Consider the following 25,069-nt stretch of genomic DNA (forward strand, 5'->3'; position numbering starts at 1 on the left):
ATTCATCTTATAGACTGATCTCAGGCCTGTCCAACTCCCCTTATAGACTGATCTCAGGCCTGTCCAACTCATTCATCTTATAGACTGATCTCAGGCCTGTCCAACTCATTCATCTTATAGACTGATCTCAGGCCTGTCCAACTCATTCATCTTATAGACTGATCTCAGGCCTGTCCAACTCATTCATCTTATAGACTGATCTCAGGCCTGTCCAACTCATTCATCTTATAGACTGATCTCAGGCCTGTCCAACTCATTCATCTTATAGACTGATCTCAGGCCTGTCCAACTCATTCATCTTATAGACTGATCTCAGGCCTGTCCAACTCCAACTCAATTTGTGTGCAACAATCAGTGTGTGTGTGTGTGTGTGTGTGTGTGTGTGTGTGTGTGTGTTTAGGGTTAGGATGTGTGTGTGTGTGTGTTTGTGTGTTTAGGGTTAGGATGTGTGTGTGTGTGTGTTTAGGGTTAGGGTGTGTGTGTGTGTGTGTGTGTGTGTGTGTGTGTGTGTGTGTGTGTGTGTGTGTGCGTTTAACGACTACTTCTCAATCCTGTTTCTGTGTCTGTGTGTGGACCCTGTCCTAAATGGACCTAAATGGTATTTGAACCCAGGTCTGGACCCTGTGTGTCGGGGCCGACCCGGTGTTAAATGGTATTTGAACCCAGGTCTGGACCCTGTGTGTCGGGGCCGACCCGGTGTTAAATGGTATTTGAACCCAGGTCTGGACCCTGTGTGTCGGGGCCGACCCGGTGTTAAATGGTATTTGAACCCAGGTCTGGACCCTGTGTATCGGGGCTGACCCGGTGTTAAATGGTATTTGAACCCAGGTCTGGACCCTGTGTGTCGGGGCCGACCCGGTGTTAAATGGTATTTGAACCCAGGTCTGGACCCTGTGTGTCGGGGCCGACCCGGTCCTGGAAGATGTAGAGGTTGTTGGTGGAGGCTATAGCGATGATGTTCTCCTCGGGGTGCCAGGCCATGTGGAGGATCTTCTTAGTGAAGTCCAGACTGTCCACCCCCACATCGCCGCGACGACGCTTGCCCCCGGTGTAGATTCGTCGCGTCCGCAGTACAGCTCGCGGCTTACTGGTCTCTCGCCACGCCTCCAGGGAGGGAGGAGGAGAGGAGAGGAGAAGAGAGAAAGAGGAGAGAGAGAGAGAGAGGAGAGGAGAGGAGGGGAGGGAAAGAGGAGAGGAGAGGAGGAGAGAAAGACGAGAGGAGAGAAAGAGGAGAGGAGAGAAAGAGGAGAGAAAGAGGAGAGAAAGAGGATAGGAGAGGAGAGGAGAGAGAGAGGAGGAGAGAAAGAGGAGAGGAGGGGAGAGGAGAGGAGAGGAGAGGAGAGGAGAGGAGAGGAGAGGAGAGGAGAGGAGAGAGGAGAGGAGAGGAGAGGAGAGGAGAGGAGAGGAGAGGAGAGAGGACACGTTTAGAACAGGCAAATTGAAATCTGGACCAGAAAGTGGTTTCATTATTTCTCTCTGATCAGATTAGACCTGGTGAGTGACATCATCAACCAGCAGTTCTCCACACTGGGATTTCAGTAGCACAGAGACTTACGTTAATGGCTTATGTTAGCGATTTACATTAGCGGCTTACATTAGCGGCTTACGTTAGCGACTTACTTTAGCGGCTTACGTTAGCGGCTTACGTTAGAAACTTGTGTGTTTGTATATATGCTTACCTCCAGGGTCACGCCCCGCCCCGTCTCCCTGTCAAACATCCGGAAGAAGCTGTTGTACGCCCCAGTCATTATGACACTGGGGAGAGGAGGAGGGGGGGAGAGGAGGAGGGAGAGAGAGGAGGAGGGAGAGGAGGAGGAGAGAGAGGAGGAGGGAGAGGAGGAGAGAGAGAGAGGTAGTAGGAGGAGAGAAGATGGAAGGGGGGAATGAAAGAGGGACAAAGAGAGGGAGAAGAAAAGGAAGGGATGAGAGAGAGAAAAGAGTGGGGTTGGGACAGGAAGAGGAGGAGAGATGAGAGAGAGGGAAGGGTGGGGTTGGGACAGGAAGAGGAGCAGAGATGGAGAGGGAAGGGTGGGGTTGGGACAGGAAGAGGAGGAGAGATGGAGAGAGAGGGAAGGGTGGGGTTGGGACAGGAAGAGGAGGAGAGATGGAGAGAGAGGGAAGGGTGGGGTTGGGACAGGAAGAGGAAGAGAGATGGAGAGAGGGAAGGGTGGGGTTGGGACAGGAAGTGGAGGAGGGATGGAGAGAGGGAAGGGTTGGGTTGGAACAGGAAGAAGAGAGAAGGGAAGGAGAGAGAGGGAAGGAGAGAAGGGAAGGAGAGTGAGGGAAGGAGAGAAGAGAAGGAGAGAGGGAAGGAGAGAAGGGAAGGAGAGAGAGGAAAGGAGAGAAGGGAAGGAGAGAGAGGGAAGGAGAGAAGGGATTGATTTTGACATCTCCAAAGCTCTTCTCTGGGACTGATTTATCTGTGGGATAAAGCCTCAGAGGAGACGAAGACGCACACACCTGTCGGAGCTGTTCCAGACACACTCGAACTTGTCAAATATGCAGTCGTTCTCGTACAGAGAGCACAGCTTAGTCCTCAGGTAGTCATGAACCTACAGAGAGACAGACATGGGAGAAGGGAGGGGGGGGGGCAGGAGAGAGTGTTGACAGGTTTTTCCAAGGCTTTCATTTAATTTGTGTGTGTGTGTACATGCGTGCGTGAGTGTGTGAATGTATGTGTGTTTCTGCGTGTGACTAGTGTGTGTGTGTTTGTTTAGCGGGCTGACCTGGTAGGTTTCGACAGGGCCTTTCTCCATGTGTAAGTCCCACACCTTGGCCGTCAGGTAATCCCTGGTCAGCAGGTACCGCCCGTTGTGACTGAACTTCACATCCGACACCGACGACACGATCTCAGAGAAGAATGAACGACTTCCTGGGTCCTCTGGTTCCTCAAAGACTAAAGGAAGAGAGAGAGAGATGACAAAATACAGGGGAGAGGAGATGAGGAGAGGAGACGAGGGGGGTGAGAGGAGGAGAGGAGACGAGGGGGGTGAGAGGAGACGAGGGGAGGAGAGGAGGAGAGAGGATACGAGGGGAGGAGAGAGGATACGAGGGGAGGAGAGGAGAGGGGGAGGAGAGAGTAGACGAGGGGAGGAGAGGAGAGGGGGAGGAGAGAGTAGACGATGGGGGGGGAGGAGAGAGGATACGAGGGGAGGAGAGGAGAGGGGGAGGAGAGGAGGAGAGGAGACGAGGGGGGTGAGAGGAGACGAGGGGAGGAGAGGAGGAGAGGAGACGAGGGGAGGAGAGGAGGAGAGAGGATACGAGGGGAGGAGAGAGGATACGAGGGGAGGAGAGGAGAGGGGGAGGAGAGAGTAGACGAGGGGAGGAGAGGAGGAGAGGAGAGAAGGAGGAGAGAGGATACGAGGGGAGGAGAGGAGAGGGGGAGGAGAGAGTAGACGATGGAGGAGGAGAGAGGATACGAGGGGAGGAGAGGAGAGGGGGAGGAGAGAGTAGTCGATGGGGGAGGAGAGAGGATACGAGGGGAGGGAGAGGAGAGGAGAGGGGGAGGAGAGAGTAGACGATGGGGGGGAGAGAGAGGAGACGAGGGGAGGAGAGGAGGAGAGAGGATACGAGGGGAGGAGAGGAGAGGGGGAGGAGAGAGTAGACGATGGGGGAGGAGAGAGGATACGAGGGGAGGAGAGGAGAGGAGAGGGGGAGGAGAGAGTAGACGATGGGGGAGGGAGAGAGGATACGAGGGGAGGAGAGGAGGAGAGAGGATACGAGGGGAGGAGAGGAGAGGGGGAGGAGAGAGTAGACGATGGGGGAGGAGAGAGGATACGAGGGGAGGAGAGGAGAGGAGAGGGGGAGGAGAGAGTAGACGATGGGGGAGGAGAGAGGATACGAGGGGAGGAGAGGAGAGGAGAGGGGGAGGAGAGGAGAGGGGAGGAGAGAGGAGACGAGGGGAGGAGAGGAGAGGGGGAGGAGAGAGGAGGAGAGAATATACGAGGGGAGGAGAGAAGAGGGGGAGGGAGAGAGGAGGAGAGGCGAGGAGAGGAGAGAGGAGAGAGGAGGGAGAGGAGAGGAGAGGGGAGGAGGAGAGAAGATACGAGGGGAGGAGGAGAGGCGATGAGAGGAGGGAGAGGAGATGAGGAGAGAGGAGATGAGGAGAGGGGGAGGAGAGGTAGATAGGGAGGAGCGGGAGAGGAGAGGAAGGAGACAGGGGGAGGAGAGGAGATGAAGGGAGAGTGGGAGGAGAGGTAGATAGGGAGGAGCGGGAGAGGAGAGGAAGGAGACAGGGGGGAGGAGAGGAGATGAAGGGAGAGTGGGAGGAGTTTAGGAAGAGGAAAGATGGATATCACAATATAAGGGGGTGTAAACTCCAATCTGGACCTGAGGCCAGTTGTACTGCTGATTTTAAATGAAGGACTGATTGACCTGGGACAACATGTGGGTGGAAGCCAGATCTACTGCTGATTTAAATAAAGGACTGATTTAGACCTGGGACAACATGTAGGTGGAATCCAGTTCTACTCCTGATTTAAATTAAGGACTGATTTAGACCTGGGACAACATGTGGGTGGAAGCCAGATCTACTGCTGATTTAAATGAAGGACTGATTTAGACCTGGGACACCATGTGGGAGCAATTAATTATCAGAACCAGCAGTAGTCGTACTCTGGACCTCGAAGGGTAAGATCCGAATACACATGATTTAGAGACCGACAGCAGAGGCCTTTATCTCCCCGTGTGTAGCCAACTCACGTTTGGTGTGTCTGTCGCAAAGTGCCGAGGCCCTCATGTCACAGAGACGTAGAGATCCTTTGCTGCTACTGTAGACAAACAGGTGACAGTGGTGAGGATGAAACTCTGCTGCTGTTATCACCTCTGTTAGCTCCTCCATGTTGGCTGGCTTGATGTCCACTATGTCTGGAGGAGAGATATTCAGGTAGAACAACACAGGACTGTGTCTGGAGGAGAGATACTCAGGTAGAACAACACAGGACTGTGTCTGGAGGAGTAGATGGGTGTGGTGGTTGTAGCTAGCCTGACTAACTGTACAGTAGATGGATGTGGTAGTTGTAGCTAGCCTGATTAACTGTACAGTAGTAGCCTGATTAACTGTACAGTAGATGGCTGTGGTTGTTGTAGCTAGCCTGATTAGCTGTTCAGTAGATGGTAGTGGTGGTTGTAGCTAGCCTTATTAGCTGTTCAGTAGATGGTAATGGTGGTTGTAGCTAGCCTGATTAGCTGTACAGTAGATGGGTGTGGTGGTTGTAGCTAGCCTGATTAGCTGTATAGTAGATGGGTGTGGTGGTTGTAGCTAGCCTGATTAGCTGTACAGTAGATGGATGTGGTGGTTGTAGCTAGCCTGATTAGCTGTACAGTAGATGGATGTGGTGGTTGTAGCTAGCCTGATTAGCTGTACAGTAGATGGATGTGGTAGTTGTAGCTAGCCTGATTAACTGTACAGTAGTAGCCTGATTAACTGTACAGTAGTAGATGTGGTGGTTGTAGCTAGCCTGATTAGCTGTACAGTAGATGGATGTGGTGGTTGTAGCTAGCCTTATTAGCTGTTCAGTAGATGGTAATGGTGGTTGTAGCTAGCCTGATTAGCTGTACAGTAGATGGATGTGGTGGTTGTAGCTAGCCTGATTAACTGTACATTAGATGGATGTGGTGGTTGTAGCTAGCCTGATTAGCTGTACAGTAGATGGGTGTGGTGGTTGTAGCTAGCCTGATTAGCTGTACAGTAGATGGATGTGGTGGTTGTAGCTAGCCTGATTAGCTGTACAGTAGATGGATGTGGTGGTTGTAGCTAGCCTGATTAGCTGTACAGTAGATGGGTGTGGTGGTTGTAGCTAGCCTGATTAGCTGTACAGTAGATGGATGTGGTGGTTGTAGCTAGCCTGATTAGCTGTACAGTATATGGGTGTGGTGGTTGTAGCTAGCCTGATTAGCTGTACAGTAGATGGATGTGGTGGTTGTAGCTAGCCTGATTAGCTGTACAGTAGATGGATGTGGTGGTTGTAGCTAGCCTGATTAGCTGTACAGTAGATGGATGTGGTGGTTGTAGCTAGCCTGATTAACTGTACAGTAGTAGCCTGATTAGCTGTACAGTAGTAGATGTGGTGGTTGTACACAGACACACTATAAATATGCAATGATTGTTTTTAGCCTCAGCTACTGAACTTAATCAACCCTGTCACACACACACACACACACACACACACACACACACACACACACACACACACACACACACACACACACACACACACACACACACACACACACACATTCTATTTGCAGCGGGCCCCATGTGTCTTAGTGGAGTAGAGAGTAGGGAGTTGACACTGAGTGAATTATTTAAACTTCTCTGTAGATGTTTTCTAGGTCAGGGTCCTGTTATGGTAGAGCCTGTTTAAACACTACAGCCTACAGATGGAGGAGCGTAATTTGATCACCTTGTTGCAGAACAACTGCGACCTGACCAAGATAAAGCAAAGCAGTGTGAACAGACAACAACACAGAGTTACACGTGGAGTAAACAAGCGTACAGATCTAGCAACCCTTTTGGTTATTGGCACAACGCTCTAACCACTAGGCTACCTGACACCCCAAAACATTTACTGTTACTGCAAGATTAGTTTCCTGCTTTATCAAACTGCTTCAAATTAAGATCTTACATCTGGACCTTCCTACCCAGACTGGCACAGAGCCATAGAGAGTCAGTGCTTGGGAAGAAAGACTGGCACAGAGCCATAGAGAGTCAGTGATTGGGCAGGAAGACTGGCACAGAGCCATAGAGAGTCAGTGATTGGGCAGGAAGACTGGCACAGAGCCATAGAGAGTCAGTGATTGGGCAGGAAGACTGGCACAGAGCCATAGAGAGTCTGTGATTGGGCAGGAAGACTGGCACAGAGCCATATAGAGTCAGTGATTGGGCAGGAAGACTGGCACAGAGCCATCGAGAGTCTGTGTTTGGGCAGGAAGACTGGCACAGAGCCATAGAGAGTCAGTGATTGGGCAGGAAGACTGGCACAGAGCCATATAGAGTCAGTGATTGGGCAGGAAGACTGGCACAGAGCCATATAGAGTCAGTGATTGGGCAGGAAGACTGGCACAGAGCCATATAGAGTCAGTGATTGGACAGGAAGACTGGCACAGAGCCATATAGAGTCAGTGATTGGGCAGGAAGACTGGCACAGAGCCATAGAGAGTCAGAGCTGAGTTCCAGCAACTCAAATGTTCTACTTCCTGTTCCTCTTATAGATTATAAGATTAAAAGTAATGTGGAGTAATGTGCCACTACCTCAATATAAACAGTACAAGGCCAGCACCTCAATATAAACAGTACCGGGCCACTACCTCACTATAAACAGTACCGGGCCACTACCTCACTATAAACAGTACCGGGCCACTACCTCAATATAAACAGTACCGGGCCAGCACCTCAATATAAACAGTACCGGGCCACTACCTCAATATAAACAGTACCGGTCCACTACCTCAATATAAACAGTACCGGGCCACTACCTCAATATAAACAGTACCGGGCCAGCACCTCAATATAAACAGTACCGGGCCAGCACCTCAATATAAACAGTACCGGGCCACTACCTCAATATAAACAGTACCGGGCCACTACCTCAATATAAACAGTACCGGGCCACTACCTCAATATAAACAGTACCGGGCCAGCACCTCAATATAAACAGTACCGGTCCACTACCTCAATATAAACAGTACCGGTCCACTACCTCAATATAAACAGTACCAGGCCACTACCTCAATATAAACAGTACCGGTCCACTACCTCAATATAAACAGTACCGGGCCACTACCTCAATATAAACAGTACCGGGCCAGCACCTCAATATAAACAGTACCGGGCCACTACCTCAATATAAACAGTACCGGGACACTACCTCAATATAAACAGTACCGGGCCACTACCTCAATATAAACAGTACCGGGCCAGCACCTCAATATAAACAGTACCGGGACAGCACCTAAATCCTGTGTGTGTGTGTTTGAGTGTTTGTGTGTGTGTATGTTTGTGTGTGTGTCTGCTTTCCTGTGTGTGTGTGTGTGGGTCTCCACAACTGTGTGTGTGTGTGTGTGTGTGTGTGTGTGTGTGTGTGTGTGTGTGTGTGTGTGTGTGTGTGTGTGTGTGTGTGTGTGTGTGTGTGTGTGTGTGTCTGCTTTCCTGTGTGTGTGTGTGTGTGTGTCTGCTTTCCTGTGTGTGTGTGTGTGTGTGTGTGTATGTCTCTGTACATGTGTGTGTGTATGTCTCTGTACATGTGTGTGTATGTCTCTGTACATGTGTGTGTGTGTGTGTATGTCTCTGTACATGTGTGTGTGTGTGTGTGTGTGTATGTCTCTGTACATGTGTGTGTGTGTGTATGTCTCTGTACATGTGTGTGTGTGTGTGTGTGTGTGTGTATGTCTCTGTACATGTGTGTGTGTGTGTGTGTGTGTGTGTGTGTGTGTGTGTGTGTGTGTGTGTGTGTGTGTATGTCTCTGTACATGTGTGTGTGTGTGTGTGTATGTCTCTGTACATGTGTGTGTGTGTGTGTATGTCTCTGTACATGTGTGTGTGTGTGTGTGTATGTCTCTGTACATGTGTGTGTGTGTGTGTGTATGTCTCTGTACGTACGTGTGTGTGTGTGTGTGTGTGTGTGTGTGTATGTCTCTGTACATGTGTGTGTGTGTGTGTATGTCTCTGTACATGTGTGTGTGTGTGTGTGTGTGTGTGTGTATGTCTCTGTACATGTGTGTGTGTGTGTGTGTGTGTGTGTGTGTATGTCTCTGTACATGTGTGTGTGTGTGTGTGTATGTCTCTGTACATGTGTGTGTGTGTGTGTATGTCTCTGTACATGTGTGTGTGTGTGTGTATGTCTCTGTACATGTGTGTGTGTGTGTGTGTGTATGTCTCTGTACATGTGTGTGTGTGTGTGTGTGTGTGTGTGTGTGTGTGTGTGTGTGTGTGTGTGTGTGTGTGTGTGTGTGTGTGTGTGTGTGTGTGTGTATGTCTCTGTACATGTGTGTGTGTGTGTGTGTGTATGTCTCTGTACATGTGTGTGTGTGTGTGTGTGTATGTCTCTGTACATGTGTGTGTGTGTGTGTGTGTGTGTGTGTGTGTGTGTGTGTGTGTGTGTGTGTGTGTGTGTGTGTGTGTGTGTGTGTGTGTGTGTGTGTGTGTGTGTGTGTATGTCTCTGTACATGTGTGTGTGTGTGTGTGTATGTCTCTGTACATGTGTGTGTGTGTGTGTGTGTATGTCTCTGTAAATGTGTGTGTGTGTGTGTGTGTGTGTGTGTGTGTGTGTGTGTGTGTGTGTGTGTGTGTGTGTGTGTGTGTGTGTGTGTGTGTATGTCTCTGTACATGTGTGTGTGTGTGTGTGTGTGTGTGTGTGTGTGTGTCTCTGTACATGTGTGTGTGTGTGTGTGTGTGTGTGTGTGTGTGTGTCTCTGTACATGTGTGTGTGTGTGTGTGTGTGTGTGTGTGTGTGTGTGTGTGTGTGTGTGTGTGTGTGTGTTGTCTGTGTCTCTGTACATGTGTGTGTGTGTGTGTGTGTGTGTCTCTGTACATGTGTGTGTGTGTGTGTATGTCTCTGTACATGTGTGTGTGTGTGTGTGTGTGTGTGTGTGTGTGTCTCTGTACATGTGTGTGTGTGTGTGTGTGTGTGTGTGTGTGTGTGTGTGTGTGTGTGTGTGTATGTCTCTGTACATGTGTGTGTGTGTGTGTGTGTGTGTGTGTGTGTGTGTGTGTGTGTGTGTGTGTGTGTGTCCCTCTCCCAGTGAAGGATACTAAAGCTGCGGTCTGTGATCCCCAGGTGCCACATGTTGATCCTCAGGTCATCAGCTGACAGGTAGGTCTCTCCGTCGCTGTTGACCGATATGGAGTTAACATGGTAGGTATGACCATTGGAGAACACCCTCCTAGGACGTACCTCCACCATCAGGTCTGTAGGTCTCAACACAGGAACCTGGGAGGGAGGTTGGAGAGGGACAGAGGGAGGGTAGGAGGTTGAGAGGGACAGAGGAGGGAGGGAGGGTAGGAGGTTGGAGAGGGACAGAGGGGGAGTGTAGGAGGTTGGAGAGGGACAGAGGGAGGGAGGGTAGGAGTTTGGAGAGGGACAGAGGGAGGGAGGGAGGTTGGAGAGGGACAGAGGGAGGGAGGGTAGGAGGTTGGAGAGGGACAGAGGGAGGGAGGGAGGTTGGAGAGGGACAGAGGGAGGGAGGGTAGGAGGTTGGAGAGGGACAGAGGGAGGGAGTGTAGGAGGTTGGAGAGGGACAGAGGGAGGGAGGGAGGTTGGAGAGGGACAGAGGGAGGGAGGGTAGGAGGTTGGAGAGGGACAGAGGGAGGGAGTGTAGGAGGTTGGAGAGGGACAGAGGGAGGGAGGGAGGTTGGAGAGGGACAGATGGAGGGAGGGTAGGAGGTTGGAGAGAGAGAGGGACAGAGGGAGGGAGGGCAGGAGGGGGAGTGAGAGAGGGGGAGGAGAGAGAGGGGCGGAGGGAGGGAGGGTAGGAGGTTGGAGAGAGGGAGGGAGGGCAGGAGGGGGGAGTGAGAGAGGGAGGAGAGAGAGGGGCGGAGGGAGGGAGGGTAGGAGGTTGGAGAGAGGGAGGGATGGCAGGAGGGGGGAGAGAGAGGGAGGGTTAGGGACCAGGGGATGGGCTGAATGAGGGACAAAACAAGAGGTGTGTGTGTGTGTCTGTGTGTGTCTGTGTGTGCCTGTGTGTGTGTGTGTGTGTGTGCCTGTGTGTGTGTGTGTGCCTGTGTGTGTGTGTGTGTGTGTGTGTGTGTGTGTGTGTGTGTGTGTGTGTGTGTGTATACCTGTAGTGATGTGACTGTAGAGATGTCCTTCACCCTGCCCTCCTCATCTTTCAGGTTGTAGCCCTCCGGTTGCTTGTCTCGCTCACTCACCTTCCACAGCTTGATGGTCTTATCTGACGCACACACACACACACACACACACACACACACACACAGACACAGACACAGACACAGACACACACACACACACACACACACACACACACACACACACACAGAGAGAGAGAGATGATGTTTGAGACCAAGTCTGGCTGGTTGACAGTGCTCTTATCTGTGTTAGAGTTTCAGGGTCATGATATATTCTGGATGAAACATGTCAATGCTTCAGTTTCCTCCTTTTCATTTGACACCACCAGGAGAGGAGTGGACATTCACAACTATAAGACGTTGCACAATATTTAAATATAATATATTTTGAAATATAATATAAATCTCTGTCTTTTCTGAATGTTGATGGTAGCAAATGCAAGTTTACGTGTGAGTTTGCGTTGAGCAGGAAGTGGGAATTATGGGTCATGTAGTTTATTTACCATTCTCAGTGTTCTATTAGGGGAACGATTTTGGTAATCAACTCAACTGATCGTTGGTGGAATGTCGGATTAAAGGTAGTGAGGTCAACTGACAGTTTGTGGCAAGAAGGATTATGGGAAATGTAGTCAACTCACTGTTTGTGGAAAGGAGGAATTATTGGTAGTCTTCTGCTAGGGGAGGATTATGGGATGTGTAGTCTACGGACTGTTGGTGGAAAAGAGGAATTATGGGTAGTGTGTCTACTCACAGTCGATGGAAAGGAAGATTATGGGCATTTTTCTGATAGAGGAGGACTATGGGTAGTATTCTGATAGAGGAGGACTATGGGTAGTATTCTGATAGAGGAGGACTATGGGTAGTATTCTGATAGAGGAGGACTATGGGTAGTATTCTGATAGAGGAGGACTATGGGTAGTATTCTGATAGAGGAGGACTATGGGTTGTGTTCTGATAGAGGAGGACTATGGGTAGTGTTCTGATAGAGGACTATGGGTAGTATTCTGATAGAGGAGGACTATGGGTAGTATTCTGATAGAGAAGGACTATGGGTAGTGTTCTGATAGAGGAGGACTATGGGTAGTATTCTGATAGAGGAGGACTATGGGTAGTATTCTGATAGAGGAGGACTATGGGTAGTGTTCTGATAGAGGAGGACTATGGGTAGTATTCTGATAGAGGAGGACTATGGGTAGTATTCTGATAGAGAAGGACTATGGGTAGTGTTCTGATAGAGGAGGACTATGGGTAGTATTCTGATAGAGGAGGACTATGGGTAGTATTCTGATAGAGGAGGACTATGGGTAGTGTTCTGATAGAGGAGGACTACGGGTAGTATTCTGATAGAGGAGGACTACGGGTAGTATTCTGATAGAGGAGGACTATGGGTAGTATTCTGATAGAGGAGGACTACGGGTAGTTTTCTGATAGAGGAGGACTACGGGTAGTGTTCTGATAGAGGAGGACTACGGGTAGTGTTCTGATAGAGGAGGACTACGGGTAGTTTTCTGATAGAGGACTATGGGTAGTATTCTGATAGAGGAGGACTATGGGTAGTATTCTGATAGAGGAGGACTATGGGTAGTATTCAGATAGAGGAGGACTATGGGTAGTGTTCTGATAGAGGAGGATTATGGGTGGTTAGTCTACTCACCGTTGGTGGAGAGGAGGATTATGGGTAGTTAGTCTACTCACCGTTGGTGGAGAGGAGGATTATGGGTGGTTAGTCTACTCACCGTTGGTGGAAAGGAGGATAATGGGTAGTTAGTCTACTCACCGTTGGTGGAGAGGAGGATTATGGGTAGTTAGTCTGCTCACCGTTGGTGGAGAGCAGGATTATGCGTCGTTAGTCTACTCACCGTTGGTGGAGAGCAGGAAGTGGGCGGCGTTCTGTTGAGGCAGCCAGCGGATCTTGTTGATCTTCTCCTCGATCTCCAGACTCTTCAGGTAGTCAAAGTCAGGCTCGTGGCTCTGGAAGGTACTGTACACATTATACTCCCCCGACTCACCCGTCTCCCCCACCTGCTCCAACTCCCCTTTAGGCTGGGAGAGGAGAGGAGGTAGGGGGAGAAGAGAGGAGAGGAGATGAGAGGAGGTAGGGGGAGGAGAGAGGAGAGGAGAGGAGAGGAGGTAGGGGGGAGGAGAGAGGAGAGGAGAGGAGAGGAGATGAGAGGAGAGGAGGTAGGGGGAGAGGAGAGGAGAGAAGATGAGGTAGGGGGAGGAGAGAGGAGAGGAGAGGAGAGGAGAGGAGAGAGAATATAATGATATAGTAACCACTTCCATATCACACTGACAATATACTGACCAGACACTAGCTAGCACAATGACCAGACACTAGCTAGTACACTGACAATATACTGACCAGACACTAGCTAGTACACTGATGATATACTGACCAGACACTAGCTAGTACACTGATGATATATACTGACCAGACACTAGCTAGCACACTGACAATTTACTGACCAGACACTAGCTAGCACACTGACAATATACTGACCAGACACTAGCTAGCACACTGATGATATACTGACCAGACACTAGCTAGCACACTGACAATTTACTGACCAGACACTAGCTAGCACACTGATGATATATACTGACCAGACACTAGCTAGCACACTGATGATATATACTGACCAGACACTAGCTAGTACACTGATGATATATACTGACCAGACACTAGCTAGCACACTGATGATATATATTGACCAGACACTAGCTAGCACACTGATGATATATACTGACCAGACACTAGCTGGCACACTGATGATATACTGACCAGACACTAGCTAGCACACTGATGATATACTGACCAGACACTAGCTAGCACACTGATGATATACTGACCAGACACTAGCTAATACAGTGATGATATATACTGACCAGACACTAGCTAGTACAGTGAAGATATATACTGACCAGACACTAGCTGGCACACTGACAATATACTGACCAGACACTAGCTAGTACACTGACGATATACTGACCAGACACTAGCTAGCACACTGATGATATATACTGACCAGACACTAGCTGGCACACTGACAATATACTGACCAGACACTAGCTAGCACACTGATGATATATACTGACCAGACACTAGCTAGTACACTGACGATATACTGACCAGACACTAGCTAGCACACTGACAATATACTGACCAGACGCGAGCTGGCACACTGACCAGACACTAGCTAGCACACTGATGATATATACTGACCAGACACTAGCTAGCACACTGACGACATACTGACCAGACACTAGCTAGCACACTGACGACATACTGACCAGACACTAGCTAGCACACTGACGATATACTGACCAGACACTAGCTAGCACACTGACGACATACTGACCAGACACTAGCTAGCACACTGATGATATATACTGACCAGACACTAGCTGGCACACTGATGATATATACTGACCAGACACTAGCTAGTACACTGACGATATACTGACCAGACACTAGCTAGCACACTGACAATATACTGACCAGACGCGAGCTGGCACACTGACCAGACACTAGCTAGCACACTGACGACATACTGACCAGACACTAGCTAGCACACTGACGATATACTGACCAGACACTAGCTAGCACACTGATAATATACTGACCAGACACTAGCTAGCACACTGATGATATACTGACCAGACACTAGCTAGCACACTGATGATATATACTGACCAGACACTAGCTAGTACACTGATGATATATACTGACCAGACACTAGCTAGCACACCGACGATATACTGACCAGACACTAGCTAGCACACTGATGATATACTGACCAGACACTAGCTAGTACACTGACAATATACTGACCAGACACTAGCTAGCACACTGACGATATACTGACCAGACACTAGTTAGTACACTGACAATATACTGACCAGACACTAGCTAGCACACTAACAATATACTGACCAGACACTAGCTGGCACACTGACAATATACTGACCAGACACTAGCTAGCACACTGATGATATACTGACCAGACACTAGCTAGTACACTGACAATATACTGACCAGACACTAGCTAGCACACTGACGATATACTGACCAGACACTAGCTAGTACACTGATGATATACTGACCAGACACTAGCTAGCACACTGACGATATACTGACCAGACACTAGCTAGTACACTGATGATATACTGACCAGACACTAGCTAGTACACTGATGATATACTGACCAGACACTAGCTAGCACACTGATGATATATACTGACCAGACACTAGCTAGTACACTGACGATATACTGACCAGACACTAGCTAGTACACTGACGATATACTGACCAGACACTAGCTAGTACACTGACGATCAGTCTACACCAGCCAGTGAAGGTGAACAAGTAAACACATTAGGTGGAAGTAGAGATAACAAGGACATGACCTGTGACCACTCTATGACCACTATGACCATTCTATGACCACTCTATGACCACTCTATGACCATTCTATGACCATTCTATGACCACTCTATGACCATTCTATGACCACTCTATGACCCCTCTATGACCACTACTACCATTCTATGACCACTCTATGACCCCTCTATGACCACTCTTTGACCACTACTACCATTCTATGACCATTCTATGTGCACCTTGTGATCACTACGACCAATCTATGACCATTCTATGACCATTCTATAACCCCTCTATGACCAATAGGACCACTCTATGACCACTCTATGACCACTCTGTGACCACTACGACCATTCTATGACCCCTCTATGAACCCTCTATGACCACTCTATGACCCCTCTGTGACCACTATGACCACTCTATGACCACTCTATGACCACTAAGACCATTCTATGACCCCTCTATGACCATTCATGACCACTCTATGACCCCAGTATGACCACTACTACCATTCTATGACCCCTCTATGACCACTCTATGACCAGTATGACCCCTCTATGAGCACCTTGTGACCCCTCTATGACCGCTCTATGACCCCTCTATGAGCACCTTGTGACCAACCACGGTCTCTCTCTGGAAGACGACGACTCTGCCTCCCTTGTCCCCCGTAGCCAGCAGATCTCCTGTGTGGTTGAACTCCACTGTAGAGATTACATCAGCTAGGAGAGAGGGAGGGGGAGGGGAAGGTGGTGGAGAGAGAGAGAGAGGGATACAGAGAGAGAGAGGGGCAGAGAGAGAGAGAGAGAGAGAGAGAGAGAGACATCAGAGTAAAATATCAACAATATTAATTACCTCAGAACCACTGAGTCAGCATCCTACTATCATACCGTTACTACCCCATAAGGGTTCAGAACCACTGAGTCAGCATCCTACCGTTACTACCCCATAAGGGTTAAGAACCACTGAGTCAGCATCCTACTATCATACCGTTGCTACCCCATAAGGGTTCAGAACCACTGAGTCAGCATCCTACTGTTACTACCCCATAAGGGTTCAGAACCACTGAGTCAGCATCCTACTGTTACTACCCCATTAGGGTTCAGAACCACTGAGTCAGCATCCTACTATCATACCGTTGCTACCCCATAAGGGTTCAGAACCACTGAGTCAGCATCCTACTGTTACTACCCCATAAGGGTTCAGAACCACTGAGTCAGCATCCTACTGTTACTACCCCATTAGGGTTCAGAACCACTGAGTCAGCATCCTACTATCATACTGTTACTACCCCATAAGGGTTCAGAACCACTGAGTCAGCATCCTAATGTTACTAACCCATAAGGGTTCAGAACCACTGAGTCAGCATCCTAATGTTACTAACCTATTAGGGTTCAGAACCACTGAGTCAGCATCCTACTGTTACTACCCCATAAGGGTTCAGAACCACTGAGTCAGCATCCTACTATCATACCGTTACTACCCCATAAGGGTTCAGAACCACTGAGTCAGCATCCTACTGTTACTACCCCATAAGGGTTCAGAACCACTGAGTCAGCATCCTACTATCATACTGTTACTACCCCATAAGGGTTCAGAACCACTGAGTCAGCATCCTACTGTTACTACCCCATAAGGGTTCAGAACCACTGAGTCAGCATCCTACTGTTACTACCCCATAAGGGTTCAGAACCACTGAGTCAGCATCCTACTGTTACTACCCCATAAGGGTTCAGAACCACTGAGTCAGCATCCTACTGTTACTACCCCATAAGGGTTCAGAACCACTGAGTCAGCATCCTACTATCATACTGTTACTACCCCATAAGGGTTCAGAACCACTGAGTCAGCATCCTACTGTTACTACCCCATAAGGGTTCAGAACCACTGAGTCAGCATCCTAATGTTACTAACCCATTAGGGTTCAGAACCACTGAGTCAGCATCCTAATGTTACTACCCCATAAGGGTTCAGAACCACTGAGTCAGCATCCTACTATCATACTGTTACTACCCCATAAGGGTTCAGAACCACTGAGTCAGCATCCTACTGTTACTACCCCATAAGGGTTCAGAACCACTGAGTCAGCATCCTACTATCATACTGTTACTACCCCATAAGGGTTCAGAACCACTGAGTCAGCATCCTACTGTTACTACCCCATAAGGGTTCAGAACCACTGAGTCAGCATCCTACTATCATACCGTTACTACCCCATAAGGGTTCAGAACCACTGAGTCAGCATCCTAATGTTACTAACCCATTAGGGTTCAGAACCACTGAGTCAGCATCCTACTGTTACTACCCCATTAGGGTTCAGAACCACTGAGTCAGCATCCTACTATCATACTGTTACTACCCCATAAGGGTTCAGAACCACTGAGTCAGCATCCTACTGTTACTACCCCATAAGGGTTCAGAACCACTGAGTCAGCATCCTACTATCATACTGTTACTACCCATAAGGGTTCAGAACCACTGAGTCAGCATCCTACTATCATACTGTTACTACCCCATAAGGGTTCAGAACCACTGAGTCAGCATCCTACTGTTACTACCCCATAAGGGTTCAGAACCACTGAGTCAGCATCCTACTGTCCTACCGTTACTACCCCATAAGGGTTCAGAACCACTGAGTCAGCATCCTACTGTCCTACCGTTACTACCCCATAAGGGTTCAGAACCACTGAGTTAGCATCCTACTATCATACCGTTACTACCCCATAAGGGTTCAGAACCACTGAGTCAGCATCCTACTATCATACTGTTACTACCCCATAAGGGTTCAGAACCACTGAGTCAGCATCCTACTATCATACTGTTACTACCCCATAAGGGTTCAGAACCACTGAGTCAGCGTCCTAATGTTACTAACCCATTAGGGTTCAGAACCACTGAGTCAGCATCCTAATGTTACTAACCCATAAGGGTTCAGAACCACTGAGTCAGCATCCTAATGTTACTAACCCATTAGGGTTCAGAACCACTGAGTCAGCAACCTACTATCATACTGTTACTACCCCATAAGGGTTCAGAACCACTGAGTCAGCATCCTACTGTTACTACCCCATAAGGGTTCAGAACCACTGAGTCAGCATCCTACTGTTACTACCCCATAAGGGTTCAGAACCATTGAGTCAGCATCCTACTATCATACTGTTACTACCCCATAAGGGTTCAGAACCACTGAGTCAGCATCCTACTGTTACTACCCCATAAGGGTTCAGAACCACTGAGTCAGCATCCTACTGTTACTACCCCATAAGGGTTCAGAACCACTGAGTCAGCATCCTACTGTCCTACCGTTACTACCCCATAAGGGTTCAGAACCACTGAGTCAGCATCCTACTGTCCTACCGTTACTACCCCATAAGGGTTCAGAACCACTGAGTCAGCATCCTACTATCATACTGTTACTACCCCATAAGGGTTAAGAACCACTGTGTCAGCATCACACTGTTACTACCCCATAAGGGTTCAGAACCACTGAGTCAGCATCCAACTGTTACTACCCCATAAGGGTTCAGAACCACTGAGTCAGCATCCTACTATCATACTGTTACTACCCCATAAGGGTTCAGAACCACTGAGTCAGCATCCTACTATCATACTGTTACTACCCCATAAGGGTTCAAAACCACTGAGTCAGCATCCTACTATCATACCGTTACTACCCCATAAGGGTTCAGAACCACTGAGTCAGCATCCTACTGTTACTACCCCATAAGGGTTCAGAACCACTGAGTCAGCATCCTACTATCATACTGTTACTACCCCATAAGGGTTAAGAACCACTGAGTCAGCATCCTACTGTTACTACCCCATAAGGGTTCAGAACCACTGAGTCAGCATCCTACTATCATACCGTTACTACCCCATAAGGGTTAAGAACCACTGAGTCAGCATCCTACTGTTACTACCCCATAAGGGTTCAGAACCACTGAGTCAGCATCCTACTATCATACTGTTACTACCCCATAAGGGTTCAGAACCACTGAGTCAGCATCCTACTGTCCTACCATTACTACCCCATAAGGGTTAAGAACCACTGAGTCAGCATCCTACTATCATACTGTTACTACCCCATAAGGGTTCAGAACCACTGAGTCAGCATCCTACTATCATACTGTTACTACCCCATAAGGGTTAAGAACCACTGAGTCAGCATCCTACTGTTACTACCCCATAAGGGTTCAGAACCACTGAGTCAGCATCCTACTATCATACCGTTGCTACCCCATAAGGGTTCAGAACCACTGAGTCAGCATCCTACTGTTACTACCCCATAAGGGTTCAGAACCACTGAGTCAGCGTCCTACTGTTACTACCCCATAAGGGTTCAGAACCACTGAGTCAGCATCCTACTATCATACCGTTACTACCCCATAAGGGTTCAGAACCACTGAGTCAGCATCCTACTATCATACTGTTACTACCCCATAAGGGTTCAGAACCACTGAGTCAACATCCTACTATCATACCGTTACTACCCCATAAGGGTTAAGAACCACTGAGTCAGCATCCTACTGTTACTACCCCATAAGGGATCAGAACCACTGAGTCAGCATCCTGCTACCCTACCGTTACTACCCCATAAGGGTTCAAAACCACTGAGTCAGCATCCTACTATTCTACCATTACTACCCCATTAGGGGTATATGTAAATATAGGTACATTTTTATGCCCTTATGCCTAAAACAAATGCAATATAAACCAAAACAAATAACAATTAAGTTAAATATTCATATGAATATACTGTATATTCGTGTTTACCCCCCCCCCCCCATTAAAAACACTCTTACATATCTGTCTAGATTGGAGCTGTTGCTGCTAAAATACAATAAATAATTTTCATTCTGAACTGGAATAAACTGATTGATCACACATCACACAGATGTGGACTAGAAAACACACACAGTCCTAATGAGAGGTGAAGCTTCAACAAGCAGGTCTATTCTGGGCTCAGTTTTCAGTAAATTACCTCAATATCTGGTAATGTCCTTAATAATGTACGTTCAGAGACAGCCAGCAACATGGAGGAGACCAGCTCTGAACCCCTAACTCTCTCTCTCTCAAACAAACATCTCTGATTCTAAACTAGTTGTTGGCCTTTTGTCATATATTGCCGTTGTACGCCTACATTATAAGTGTACTTAAGGGGACAGAGAGGTATTATAAACCTACCAAAATTGCCAAAAGAGGTGTTGTAAGCCTACCTTCGGTAACAGAGATATGCTATAAGCCTACCTTCGGTAACAGAGATATGCTATAAGCCTACCTTCGGTAACAGAGATATGCTATAAGCCTACCTTCGGTAACAGAGATATGTTGGAAGCCTACATTTGGTAACAGAGATATGTTGGAAGCCTACATTCCGTAACAGAGATATGCTATAAGCCTACCTTCGGTAACAGAGATATGCTATAAGCCTACCTTCGGTAACAGAGATATGTTGGAAGCCTACATTTGGTAACAGAGATATATTGGAAGCCTACCTTCGGTAACAGAGATATGCTATAAGCCTACCTTTGGTAACAGAGATATGTTGGAAGCCTACCTTCGGTAACAGAGATATGCTATAAGCCTACCTTCGGTAACAGAGATATGCTATAAGCCTACCTTCGGTAACAGAGATATGTTGGAAGCCTACATTTGGTAACAGAGATATGTTGGAAGCCTACATTCCGTAACAGAGATATGCTATAAGCCTACCTTCGGTAACAGAGATATGCTATAAGCCTACCTTCGGTAACAGAGATATGTTGGAAGCCTACATTTGGTAACAGAGATATATTGGAAGCCTACCTTCGGTAACAGAGATATGCTATAAGCCTACCTTTGGTAACAGAGATATGTTGGAAGCCTACCTTCGGTAACAGAGATATATTGGAAGCCTACCTTCGGTAACAGAGATATGCTATAAGCCTACCTTTGGTAACAGAGATATATTGGAAGCCTACATTTGGTAACAGAGATATGAAATAAGCCTACCTTCGGTAACAGAGATATGCTATAAGCCTACCTTCGGTAACAGAGATATGCTATAAGCCTACCTTCGGTAACAGAGATATATTGGAAGCCTACCTTCGGTAACAGAGATATGTTGGAAGCCTACCTTCGGTAACAGAGATATGTTGGAAGCCTACCTTCGGTAACAGAGATATGCTATAAGCCTACCTTCGGTAACAGAGATATGCTATAAGCCTACCTTCGGTAACAGAGATATATTGGAAGCCTACCTTTGGTAACAGAGATATGCTATAAGCCTACCTTCGGTAACAGAGATATATTGGAAGCCTACCTTCGGTAACAGAGATATATTGGAAGCCTACCTTCGGTAACAGAGATATGAAATAAGCCTACCTTCGGTAACAGAGATATGCTATAAGAATACCTTCGGTAACAGAGATATGTTGGAAGCCTACCTTCGGTAACAGAGATATGCTATAAGCCTACCTTCGGTAACAGAGATATGCTATAAGCCTACCTTCGGTAACAGAGATATATTGGAAGCCTACATTCGGTAACAGAGATATGTTGGAAGCCTACATTCCGTAACAGAGATATGTTGGAAGCCTACCTTCGGTAACAGAGATATATTGGAAGCCTACCTTCGGTAACAGAGATATATTGGAAGCCTACATTCGGTAACAGAGATATGTTGGAAGCCTACCCTCGGTAACAGAGATATATTGGAAGCTCATCTTTGGAAACTAAGTGGCGCTCTAGGTCTACGTAACTTGACAGAGTTATAAACGTGAACTTAATCTAACATAGAGGTATTATAAACCTACCTAATGCGACATAGAGCCATTGTAGACCTACTTAAGGTAAAATATATGTATTATAATCTTTGATTATATAGTGGTATTATAAACCTACTTAAGGTAGAATAGATGTGTTATAAACCTACTTAAGGTGACATACAGCTGTTATAAACCTATGTAAGGTAATATAGTGATATTATAAACCTACATATGGTGACAGAGGTGTTATAAACCTACTTAAGGTAACAGAGGTGTTATAAACCTACTTAAGGTAACAGAGGTGTTATAAACCTACTTAAGATAACAGAGGTGTTATAAACCTACTTAAGATAACAGAGGTGTTATAAACCTACTTAAGATAACAGAGGTGTTATAAACCTACTTAAGACAACAGAAGGGTTATAAACCTATTTAAGATAACAGAGGTGTTATAAACCTACTTAAGATAACAGAGGTGTTATAAGCCTACTTAAGGTAGAATAGATGTTATAAATCTACTTAAGGTGACATAGAGCTGTTATAAACCTACATATGGTGACAGAGGTGTTATAAACCTACTTAAGGTAACATAGGTGTTATAAACCTACTTAAGGTTACAGAGGTGTTATAAACCTACTTAAGGTAACAGAGGTGTTATAAACCTACTTAAGGTAACAGAGGTGTTATAAACCTACTTAAGATAACAGAGGTGTTATAAATCTACTTAAGTTGACATAGAGCTGTTATAAACTATGTAAGGTAATATAGTGATATTATAAACCTACATATGGTGACAGAGGTGTTATAAACCTACTTAAGGTAACAGAGGTGTTATAAACCTACTTAAGGTAACAGAGGTGTTATAAACCTACTTAAGGTAATATAGTGATATTATAAACCTACATATGGTAACAGAGGTGTTATAAACCTACTTAAGGTAACAGAGGTGTTATAAACCTACTTAAGACAACAGAGGTGTTATAAACCTACTTAAGGTAACAGAGGTGTTATAAACCTACTTAAGGTGACAGAGGTGTTATAAACCTACTTAAGGGAGAATAGATGTTATAAATCTACTTAAGGTGACATAGAGCTGTTATAAACCTATGTAAGGTAATATAGTGATATTATAAACCTACATATGGTGACAGAGGTGTTATAAACCTACTTAAGGTAACAGAGGTGTTATAAACCTACTTAAGATAACAGAGGTGTTATAAACCTACTTAAGGTAAAAAAGGTTATGAGCCTACCTTCGGTGACGTAGTCTCGCAGGAAGCTGTGGTTGACTTTGGAGCTCTCGGTGTCCTCCCCCATTGGAAGCAAAGGAAGGGGGACCCGACCTGGACCAATCAGAGCTCTCTCTCCCCGCCCAGGCTCTGCCCATACTGCTGGGGCCTAGCGTAGCGGCCTGGGGCAAGGCATCATGGGATATGGAGGGACGGAGGTATAGAGAGGATAGAGGGAAGAGAGTGAGAGGTGTGGTGGAGAGAGAGAGAGAGGGGGAGGAGAGGGAAGGAGTTTGGTGAGGTGTGGAGAGCGAGAGAAGGGTGAACAGGAGAGGGGGTGGAGAGAGAGAGAGAGAGAGAGAGAGAGAGAGAGAGAGAGAGAGAGAGAGAGAGTGAGATTAGGTAGAAAAGGATGAGAGGGGAGGGGACCTGAGAGAAGGTGGATCGCCCACACACACTCCCACAGCACGCGGCGTGACCTCTGATAAAAACACACACTACACACACCACTACACACACCACTACACACACCACTACACACACCACTACACACACCACTACACACACCAGGCCGGCAAGAGAAGTCCCAAAACAATGAGAACTCCACTGATACGCTGTTAGAGAGAGTAGTCCATTTGTCTGCCTGTGACTGTGAGAGAGAAAGAGAGGGAGAGAGTAGCACTCCTCCGTGTGCGTGATAATATCCACTGCGCTGCAGTATTTCCTTGGTAACAAACAGGAACAGGAAGTGTAGTAGTAGCGGTAGTAGCAGCAGTATTTCCTTGGTAACAAACAGGAACAGGAAGTGTAGTAGTAGCAGTAGTAGTAGCAGTATTTCCTTGGTAACAAACAGGAACAGGAAGTGTAGTAGTAGCAGTAGTAGCAGCAGTATTTCCTTGGTAACAAACAGGAAGAGGAACTGTAGCAGCAGTAGTAGCAGCAGTAGTTCTTGGTAACAAACAGGAAGAGGAACTGTAGCAGTAGTAGTAGCAGCAGTATTCCTTGGTAACAAACAGGAAGAGGAAGTGTAGCAGCAGTAGTTCTTGGTCTCAGGAAGTCCTTGAAGGAGAGCGCAGGAGAACAGGATCTCTGCTACTCGAGGAGGAGGAGGAGGAGGAAGAGGAGACAAGGCCTCGACACACCTTCCTACGTTCTGCCTGTCGGCTTGTTTTGCCTGCCTGTCTCTCTGCCTGCGTGTCTCTCTGCCTGCGTGTCTCTCTGCCTGTCTGTCTGTCTGCTGCTGCTATGTCCTCTGTACTGCAGTGTCACTGAGCAGGCAGGCAGGCAGGGGCACGTGTGTCTCTGTGTGGAAAGGAGAGAGAGAGAGAGAGAGAGAGAGAGAGAGGGAGAGGGAGAGAGAGAGAGAAGGGTGGCGGGATGAGCGAAAACGAGAGAGAGGGAGAAAGCGAGAGTAGAAGATGCTGTGGGTCTGTGGCTGCAGCCTCTTTCCAGCTTAGCCAACCAGAGCACAGCTCTCAGTCACGACTCCGCCCACTGCAGGTGATGAGAGGGAAGTGACCGGCAGAGGGAACAGTGGAGAGAACGAGAGGAGAGGAGAGAGAGAGGGAGGTCTGAATACTCATACCAGTGAACTACATACTTCAATTGCATACTATGCACTCATCGTCGCATACTATTGCATGCTATTTAGCACGTACCGTTTAGCAAATGTTACGCAGTATGCTACGGCCCGCAACGCAGTAACGGCTCGTGATTGGCTGAGTAGGTGGGGCGGGGCCGAGTGCGAGTGTATTTTTCCAAATTCAACAGACATGCATCAGAGCAACCAGCCTGATTGTAGCTCATTTCCAGTGAGATCAATTTCTATAAAATAGGAATAGAACAGGAATGGAGTTATAGACCTCCTCAGGCTGGTTATAGACCTACTCAGGCTGGTTATAGACCTCCTCAG

At 47.4% G+C, this 25,069-nt stretch overlaps 1 protein-coding gene across 1 annotated transcript; it reads right to left on the reverse strand.

The window, feature by feature from the left end:
* Positions 1 to 213: 213 nt before the first annotated feature.
* LOC135507200 (serine/threonine-protein phosphatase 2A 55 kDa regulatory subunit B gamma isoform-like) lies at positions 214 to 24,434 on the reverse strand. Its single transcript, XM_064926793.1, has 10 exons — positions 23,182 to 24,434; positions 15,795 to 15,904; positions 12,664 to 12,847; positions 10,778 to 10,890; positions 9,752 to 9,929; positions 4,702 to 4,866; positions 2,727 to 2,896; positions 2,461 to 2,552; positions 1,680 to 1,755; positions 214 to 1,104 (listed from the first exon to the last, which is right to left on the reverse strand). The coding sequence occupies exons 1-10, from the start codon at positions 23,243 to 23,245 to the stop codon at positions 862 to 864; spliced, it is 1,395 nt and encodes a 464-aa protein (XP_064782865.1). The 5' UTR covers positions 23,246 to 24,434; the 3' UTR covers positions 214 to 861.
* Positions 24,435 to 25,069: the final 635 nt, after the last annotated feature.

The sequence above is a fragment of the Oncorhynchus masou genome, chromosome 20, assembly GCF_036934945.1.
Source record: "Oncorhynchus masou masou isolate Uvic2021 chromosome 20, UVic_Omas_1.1, whole genome shotgun sequence".
In the NCBI taxonomy this organism is placed as follows: Eukaryota; Metazoa; Chordata; class Actinopteri; order Salmoniformes; family Salmonidae; genus Oncorhynchus; species Oncorhynchus masou.

Bases quoted from the DNA above. Each gene is read 5' to 3' on its own strand.
- LOC135507200 (XM_064926793.1), bottom strand. From the start codon at position 23,245: ATGGGGGAGGACACCGAGAGCTCCAAAGTCAACCACAGCTTCCTGCGA. The intron at 4,867-9,751 runs GTATCCTTCACT...TCTCTCCTCCAG, and splicing joins GATCACAGACCGCAGCTTTA to ACATAGTGGACATCAAGCCA. The intron at 2,897-4,701 runs GTGAGTTGGCTA...CTCTTCCTTTAG, and splicing joins TTGCGACAGACACACCAAAC to TCTTTGAGGAACCAGAGGAC.